The following is an 8,966-nucleotide window of genomic DNA, read 5'->3' as shown; positions in this document are numbered from 1 at the left end:
GTGTCATGCTGGGGATGGGGGGGGCGGGGGGGTCTCACTCATAAAGCAAGCGTAGAGCACATATGTGGCTGTCTGCAGCAGGTTGTTGGGGGCATATGTTGTCTAGGCAGCTTATATGTATGGTATCACACGTGTGTGCAGAGGCTCATATGCTGGTGCTGCATCGAGCAGCCAGGCCAGTTGGATGCTTTGCAGAGTATCCTTCACCCCTCCCTGACTGTCTGTAAGGAAGGGGTTCCCACTCTGGCAGCAGAGCCAGCCAACTCCAGGGCACAGGGGACGACGGCTCCAGCTCAGTGCAGCGCAAGCAACTCTGTATTTCACTTGACACATTTCATCCTAGAAGTAAATAAGTGGTGCACAGGCAAGCAGTGGCTCTGCAGGGATGGGGCTGGGAGCTGGGAGCCCTGCACCTGCCCTATTCAACTTGGGACCCCCACGTGCCAGAGCAGCAGCACACCGGGCAGGCTGCTGGTCCCCAGAGTTGGCACAGGGGATGGGGTGAGGGGATGACAGCAAGGGCCTGCCCAGTGCTACCTCTGTGCGCATGCCTCCAACCCAGGGAGGCTCTGGCGGCCCAGCTTACCCTGGGTGCAGGCCACACTGCCACATGGAGGCTGCAGATGAGTCTGACCTTCCAGCCACGAGTCGCCCCTGACCTAGGCTGGCAGAAGAACCCAGGAGTCCTGGTTTCTAGTTCTCTTCTCCCACCCTGGGGTACAATCCAAGCTGCCCCCCATTGCTTGTGCTGGAGACCCCCTGTGTCGCAGCATCCACTTGTTTGCAGGGTGTGTACAACGTGGGAGCATAACACTGTGCTCTTGCTTGTGTCTCCTAGGTGAAACGGCAGTCTCCATGCATTCCCCACGCTACCCCAGCCCGGCTGAACTGGACGCCTATGCACAGAAGGTGGCTAACAACCCCTTAACCATCAAGATCTTTCCCACCAACATCAGGGTTCCGCAGCACAAGCACCTTAACCGGACAGTCAATGGGTACGACACCACGGGGCAGCGCTACAGCCCGTACCCCGTGCACGCCGGTGGCTACCAGGGCCTCCTGGCCATCGTGAAGGCCTCCAGCAAAAGCGTGGTGAAGAACGCGGAGGGCAAGCGGACTAAGATGTCCCCCGCGCAGGTGGGTGTCGCCCCCTACCCAGTGTCAAGCACTTTAGCTGCAGGCCCCGCCTGCGCCGGGCAGTTGAATTACCACGGGGCCCAGAAGCAGATCGAGGCTCCAGTACCCCCGAACGTGACTGTGGCGACGTCCGTGATCCCGCTCGCGGGCCGGAGCCTGACGCTGCCACAATCCAACCTGCCCTCGATCCAGAGCATCATCTACCAGATTAATCAGCAGTGCCAGGCCCAGGGCTCCCAGCAGGCCTGCCAAGGCGTGGTGGTGACCAACCCCAGCCCGGCCAAGCACGGTGCCACCGCCAGCTTCGCCACTATGGCAACAGCTGGCGCTGCCGTGGCCTATGCTGGCGCACTCCTGCCAGATTGCCGCAAGGGAGCCGACCTGGCTATCGGGTCGAACCCAGCCCTAGCCATGGGCCCCAAGGCAGCCGTCTACCCGGACGGCATGGATTACCTGCTGTGGCAGCAGAAGCAGCAGCAGCTCCGCATGTACAGCGGGGGCAGCGGCGGGGGGGGCGCCGTCAGCAAGTCTCCGGAGACATGTGCGGGGGTGTCACGGCCCTACAGCCTGACAGGGGCAGCGGAGAAGGTGAGCTCATCCCCGTTGAACTGCGTGGGGATGCACGGCAACTTCTCAGTGGGGCAGTACTTTGCGCCCCCCTGGAACAGCATCCTGGTCACCCCCAACAGCGACTGTTACAACCCCCCCGAGCTCGCCAACGGGCACCGCGAGCTCGCCGTGCACCCCTCAGATGGGCTGCCCAGCAAGACCCTCTGCAATACCTCCATCCTCAGCAGCAGCCTCCAGTCGCTGGAGTATCTCATCAACGACATCCACCCGCCCTGCATCAAGGAGCAGATGCTGGGCAAGGGCTATGAGACGGTGTCTGTCCCCAGACTCTTGGACCATCAGCACGCCCACATCCGCCTGCCCGTTTACAGATAAGAGACTGCCACTGCTTTCCAAACACAGGGCGCTGGCGAGAACGGGACTGACAGCCACTCTCCTCTCCAGCACCGCCAGGGGATGTGATGGAGCGAAGGCGAGGGAGGGGGGGGTGGGCTTGGCTTGACGCGAGGGAAGGCCCAGGTGGGTCCCCCCCCACCAGAGACGCTGGAATGCACTGGGGCCGTCGAACTGGACATGCCCGAGACCCGCCGCAAGGCCGAGGAGGACGGACTGCTTGCTTACATAGCTCAGAAATCGTTTTCTTTCCACGAATGTGAACAGGGAATTGCTACATGTTGCTGCTATCCAGGGAGAGAAGGCTTCACTCTGTGTATGTGAGTGTGAGTGTGAGGGAGTGTGCGCAGGTGTGCGTATGTGTGCGTGTGCGTGTGCGTGTGCGTGTGTGTGTGCGCATGCCAGCCAGAGTGGCATGGCAGGAGAGAGCCTCAAATCCGGTCCCACACTGAGGTCTGATGAGAGTTTTAAATAGAGAGAGAGAGAGAGAGAGAGAGAGAGAGAGAGAGATGGTCCCAGCCCCTCCCCTGCCCCCGGTAACTCCATGCAGCTTGGTCACAACCAGAAAGAGCTAATTTTGCCTAATTCCTAGTCGAAGTCCGTAACTTGCACTGCTTTGAGTAAAGCTACCAATCTGGGGACAGTCTGGAGGCTATTTAAGTAAAGAGGAAAAAAAACACTTGAAAACTTGAACAGATTATTTTTGAGTTGAAGATACTGTACATTTTCTGTGTTGGCTGCTACAGGAAGAGTCTCCTCCTCCCCTTCCCCCACCCTGCCCTGCCCTGCCCCGCCCCAGCCCGCACCGCTTGGGCCTCGTCCATTACTTTAATGAGCCCCTGAGTTTTTGATGCTTTTCTAACCGGACCCATTCCCTTGCCTGGTTGTCGGCACCGCAGCCGGAGAGCGGCGCCACGCTACAGAGCCGGGGAGCAGGCTCTACGTTTAAGGATATTTTACCCTCCTCATTCTTCTTGCAGGTTTTCCAAATATGCCCATACGCCCAGCCCAGCCCAGAACCGCCCCGGGTAGAGAGACAGCCTGAGAGGACAAAAGCGAGAGGAATAGAGGGCAGGCGAATTACCCACAACAGATCCCACACTTGGACCCTGCCTCCCTTTTGTAAAATGCCCAGGCCCCCGACCCCACCCCACCGAAGGAAAGAAGCTGGGGCCCCCTCCCTTCCTCACCGGCAAGCCCACTTGTCCCCGGCTGCTCGTCCCTTTCTCTCGAATCCGGCTGTGCACAAACGTAAACCCAGCTGAGCACACGAGAAGCAATTTCGGTTTGATCACCCCAAGACGAATGCAGAGCCATTGCGGGGCGTGGGGGGCACTCAGAGGGGGTGTCCCCCGTGTCCACTGCCTCTCCTGCCCCCTCCCAGCCAGACCCAGTAACAGGAACGTTTCTCAGTGCTGAGATTTCCAAGATCTTTCTTTCTTTCTTTTTCTTTTCTTTACTGTCAACAATACCTTTGTTCTGTTTTAGAAACAACTTGCAGGTGAAGCGTTGTAGGCTCCCATTTAACGATGCATCTAGCCATTGTACCGGGTTGTAATTTGCATACTTTATGTTGTTTTTTTTTAAAAAAGCAGTTCCAAAACGTTCATTATGGTCTGTTACGCGGTACATGTAATTATGTGTTTAATAGGATTTATTCATTTATAAAAGGAAAAAAAAACTGGCAGTTCTGCATTACCAGGAAACACCAAGTTTTTTCGATGTTTCAAAGGAAAAAAAAAAGCTACCCCCAAGAAAACCCAACATGATTGTGCTCAGAAAAGAGGTACTGTATCCTTAAAAGGCCTGTTCAAGCACTAAGTGCATTTACAAATCTCTGAGAATGTTTTTTTTATACTAAAATTGACCATTATATTCTACTGTGAAAAGTGCTGTCTGCACTAGATTGTTTTAAAAATGAGAGAAAACAACAAAAAAAAAAAGAGAGAAAACCCGCAAGCTGTGTGTCCGGATGTTGTTTTTCCCAAAGTAAAACCAGGCTATCATTGGATGTGTGTGTGGCTTTTGTTGGGTTGCTGTGGCCTCTTCTGGATCATCCCATCCCATCCGCGGGGGCAGGGAAGGGCCGGGGGTGCCAGAGTCATCTCTGTGGTACCAAATTTAATTGCATTCGGAGTTTGGGGGGTCCCCTGATCCGTGGGGTGGGACAGGTCTGGTGCGTGGGAAGTCGGCAGTCTTGGTTACATCGCTACCTAGAAATGCAAGAGCAGGTGGGGACGTCTCACAGGTGCAACAGTGCGCACCACCCAAGGCCACTGAGCAAATACAGCCTGTCCTAGGGTCTTGGCATGGCTGTGTCCTAAACCCCGGAGATCACTGGTGGCTTCCGACCAGGCCCGGTCAGCCAGGGGAGCCCTGCTGTCCCAAGGGGGTGTTCACTGCTGTTGCTGGCACCTGGGGTCCTTGTACCCATCCATCTGTGCCACTGGGCAGTTCGGTCCCCCTCCCCGGTGCCAGCGTGCCAGGGTTCCCAGGCGATCGGATTGGTGCCTCCTTCATTCCATGCCCTGGTGGCACCGCACTGGTGTTACCGACGGCATCTGCATCATCTAAAAACCCCAGGAGAAGGAGAGGCTCCTCTGTCACCAGGTGCTTGGGGCCAAATTGTCCTCTTGGGTCAGCACCACCGGTCTCTTCCTCTGTGTCCCTGGACTGCGGAAGGCGCCAGCCCTCACCTCCTCTCCTGGTGCTGAGCAGAGCTCTCCCTCTCGCATGCACTCTCGCTCTCATTTTCTTTATTGGAATTTGCAGGCCAAGATGTATCTTGCTCATAAGCGCTGTCCCCCCGCAGGATTCCAAATTAGATGCGGTGCCACCTGGATAACGATCAATCATTTATACTTGCCCTAGGAATTCCCCTGTAACTTAGAAATAAAAGCTGTCAGCCGGGATGGTGGAGCCGGGAACTGCGGCTTTCAGAAGAAAAAGGAGAAGAGAGGAACAAAGACACGGGGAGAGGACATGCCAGCAGAGCGACAGCGGTAAGGTATGGCTGGCTGTCAGCACGGACACCCTCCAGACAGATGGGGTGGCCCAGGCTTGGATGGAAGAGCAGGGAAGGCTGGAGCTGGTTCCAGGCTTATTTGCAAACCCTAGCCTCTGTGTGACTGGCGCCGGGAAAGGGAGGATGTCCCTCCACCTTGCTACCTTAATGCCTGTGAGGTCCTCAAGGAGGGGTGGGTGGAGGTGGCGAGCCACCTCCATCTTGGGTCTAAGGAAAGCCTACAAATGCCCAGCCGATGCGCCACTCCGGCATTTGTTCTTCCCCTCTACTATCGCCTCGCTCGGTCCCTCGGCTCTATCAAAGGGTCTCAAAAACATTGTCCCATGAGGGTGGTTTCTGCTCCACCATTTGATGGGAGCTGCCCACCCTGTGCCCGTGCTGCGCGGGTCCTTCCAGCGGGAGCAGGGTTGGCAAAGGACTTAGACGGCACCTGCCCCCCAAGGCAGGATTGCAGCCCCTGCACAGCGCCTGGCGCAGGGTGAGCTGAGGGAAGGGCGGCGTGTGGGACGATGGCTGCCGGTGCCAGTCTGAAATAGAAATCTCCCTGGGGATTACATGTGGGTCCCTGGACAGCATCCAAGCACGGAGGCGCTGAGACGTCCTCGCTCGCGACGGATCTGCCTCTGGCGCGGCCGGTGCCCTCCTCTCCGGTCTACGTGCCAGGGGCCTGCTTTGTGCCGGAGCATGGCCAGGCCCCTCACCCCTGCCCCTGGGGGAGCCCTGGGGTCGGGGTGCACCTGCCTCACACCTTGCTCAGAGATCGATGCCACCAGCCAAAGTCCCGGGGGCTTCCCAAGAGCTTGAGGCCCAGCGCCCGGGGCTGTTGGTAAATGCTCCGGGGATGGGAGGAGGCGTTTTGTTGTCTGTGAGGAGAAGGCAGGCTCCCCTCTGTCTATTGATGAATCCTCTCGCTCGGCTGCCTCCCCACTCTGCTCCCAATGCTGCTAATCCAGAATATATTCCACCCACGGTGACCCTATCAACTCAAGCCATGGCAGCAGATTTCTGGCCCAAACAATGAGCCGCTTGCATTAGGATAATAGTATTAAATCCCAAATAGATTTCAACTCCGGGTTCCTATCACTCAGCCTCTTGTCTCCCTCAGCTGCGGCGACGCTGCGACATATGGTGTTCCATTATCTGAGCCTCCGGCCTAGCAGAAAAAGGCTTTAATGCTTAAACAAACAGCGAGGCGGCCTTCGGAGCCCGCGTGTGTTCATCTGAGGATAAAATTCGAGCGCAAATCGGGAAGGAATGTGTTTTTGCTTTCTCACCCCGTGGCGCGCGGCCCCGCAGAAAGAAAAAGGCTGCTTTGTTCCTCCGCCCTCCTGATGATAGGGAAGAAATAGCCTAATAAAAATGCTGATGGTGCTGAACGCCTGGATGTTTATGCATCGCGCCCGGCTTCCGTTCAAGGGCAGCGTTTCGGCGGCGAGGCCGAGGACGGATTTGTTTGCCATTTGGTGCAATCCAGGCGATCCTGGAAAAATACGGGCCGGTTCCCCGTTCCGTTTTGCGTGGCCGCTGGTTTTTTGTTACACGAACGAGGTCTGGCCTCGCCGAGAGAGGGGCCGAGGCCCGCGGGCTGTGCAGGATTGGCTCGCAAAGTGGGGAGTAGGGGTGCGTGTGTCTCATTAGCATCGGGAGCCAGAGGTGATCCCCGGCGCTCTGAGCTCAGGCCCCGGCTTTGCTCGGAGCAGGGAGCGTTTGTCCCATTCTGCAGCCTGCGCCTCGGTTTGCTTCTCCCTGGCGCACGCAGCCCATGTGCTGAATGTGCACCTCGGTGCAGGAGGCAGGAGCGCCCGGCGGGGGGAACGAGCCGCAGGACGTGGCGGCGGATTCCCTCTGCTGGTGGAAAGTTGTTTCGTAAAGGTAGTCCTCGGAGATGCGGAGAAGGGGGTCCAGGAAAGCACCCAAGCATAACCTGCCAGGGGCCGGGCAGGGCTTTCAGTCCCACCTCAGCCCCTCCCTATTGCTCCTTGTCGCTGCAGGCGGGGGTCTCCGACAACGGGGAGCCCCACCGGGTGCGCACAGTGACCCGGCATGGGCCCCGGCCACGCTGCAGCTGGGAACAAGGCCCGAGGCGATGTTCAGCTCCTGCTCTGGGCTTGGCCGTGGTCGAGAAGGGCCCTCGGGAGGCCTCTTGTTCAGTCGCGCCCCAGGAAAAGGCTTGTTCGGGGATTTTTTTCTTTCCGAAGGCAACTGACAGCTCGGAGGAGCCGGCCTGGCTACTCTGTTCCTCCGAGTCCGCGTGAGCTGCTCCCTGCAGCCGCGTGCCCTCGCCATGTGCTATTCACAGGAGCGGCTGGTCCTGGAGGGGAGAGGCGACCGTGGCGGGCGGCCGGCTCCTGCTCGCCCCGCTGGTGGCTGGGAGCGGGGCAGAAGGGCTTCTCCCTCCCATTTTTCACTGCTGGGTTTCGACTGCCATGGTGCCCTCTGCCGCAACGCGCAGCCTTGCAAAGCTCCCTTCACCCACCTAAGGCTCAGGTAGCTTCTGCTGAGCCCTCGGCCTTGGCCTCAGGCCCAGCCCCTTGGCTTGGCACCTGGGAGCTGCCCCCAGTTCACTTGCAGACCCATCCAGGGTCTGCCCGGCCAGCGGCCATGCAAATGGGGCCAAAGTGAGACCCTAGCAGGCGGCAAGGGGAGAGAGCTGGCAGCTCCTCGGCGTAGCAGGAGCAAAGGCAACATCCCCTTCTCGAGGTGAGAGCCCCTCGGAGTCCATGGACAAGGGGTCCCACGGCCTCTCCGGCCGGGTCGGACCCTCCTTCCAGCTGGCGGATGCATTCAGTGCTGGGACAAGGCATCTCCTTTTCGTGGCTTTGCTATGTTGCGTGCGTTTAAAAGAGCCCAGGCTTGAAGCCCCGCACGTCTTTCCTTCCAGGCCTGACCCTGGGTGGCGCTGAAGGAGGCTGCATTCATTGCAGAGGCTGGTCGGTTTGGTTTGAATTGTCCTGGCTTTTGTCCGGGGGCCGACTCCTCCGGGCCATGCCCGCGGTTGCGCCTTGCCAGCCATCTCCCCGTGTCTCCAAAGAGAGCTGCTGTTGCCAGGCCTGGAGCAGCATGAACCCTGCTGGCTCATCGCTCTCCAGACCGACATCTCTTTCTTCTCGTGTTGCTCAACACGGAGCACGTCAAGGTGATGCATTTTGCACCCCCGGTCTCCCTCTCTGCTCCTCGGCTGCCGTGCTCCTTTCTTCTCCCCGAGGTGAGAGGCAGGGCCAGGGTGTGTTGCCCGTGTCTCTCGCCCGCTTCCTCCGGCTGCGCTGACACCCCACATTGCCAGGGAGCGTCTCCAGAGACCGAACGCAGAATTTCTTGGGTTAAAGCCCTTGAAAGGAGACACCCGGCGCGACCAGCATCGTGTGTATAAAGCTGCCTGTATTGCTAACCCTTTCCACAATCGAGTCATTCATTCCTCTCCGAGCTTGGACGGGGGGAACAAGCCCGGCCCGTTTAATTATTATTGATTCATTATTTTCGTGACAGCAAGTGCCTGAACGCAGCAGGCCTCTTTTGTGTCAGGCGCTGTACGACTTGCAGCTTCGCCGGCTGCAGGGATGAGTTTGCCTCTCCAACAGCACAGGAAGACCCCGGCGCGATGGAAGACCCGCTCCTTTCACCAGGGTCTGCTGCAGCCCCCACTGCTCCCAGCAGCGCCGTCGCATTTGTCTTACGGGGTCCCTTGCAAACAACCTGCTTCTCCCAATATTTATGGCGTGCCAGGAAGGGGACTCTCCGTCACAGGCGGTGTAAGTGGCATGACAGCCAATCAAGGGAACAAAGAGAAACTGGGACAAAAGGAAAATTTCGCAGAGGTGAATGCTAGTTCGGGGGGGGGGGG

The 8,966-nt window shown here is 58.2% G+C and overlaps 1 protein-coding gene across 2 annotated transcripts in view; it reads left to right on the top strand.

The window, feature by feature from the left end:
• FAM222A (family with sequence similarity 222 member A) overlaps positions 1-2,415 on the top strand; it is a 103,244-nt gene extending 100,829 nt beyond the window's left edge. For both annotated transcript variants that reach the window (XM_019507172.1, XM_019507171.1), the window contains exon 3: positions 839-2,415. In XM_019507172.1, coding sequence (XP_019362717.1) covers positions 839-2,082 — 1,244 coding nt within the window. In that variant the 3' untranslated portion in view covers positions 2,083-2,415. The remainder of the gene's footprint in view (positions 1-838) is intronic.
• The last annotated feature ends 6,551 nt before the right edge of the window (positions 2,416-8,966 follow it).

Source organism: Gavialis gangeticus, unplaced genomic scaffold (assembly GCF_001723915.1).
Source record: "Gavialis gangeticus isolate Ggan-Ray unplaced genomic scaffold, GavGan_comp1, whole genome shotgun sequence".
Taxonomy (NCBI): domain Eukaryota; kingdom Metazoa; phylum Chordata; order Crocodylia; family Gavialidae; genus Gavialis; species Gavialis gangeticus.
The sequence above is the reverse complement of the archived record's forward strand: the minus strand, read 5'-3'. Positions and strand labels throughout refer to the sequence as shown.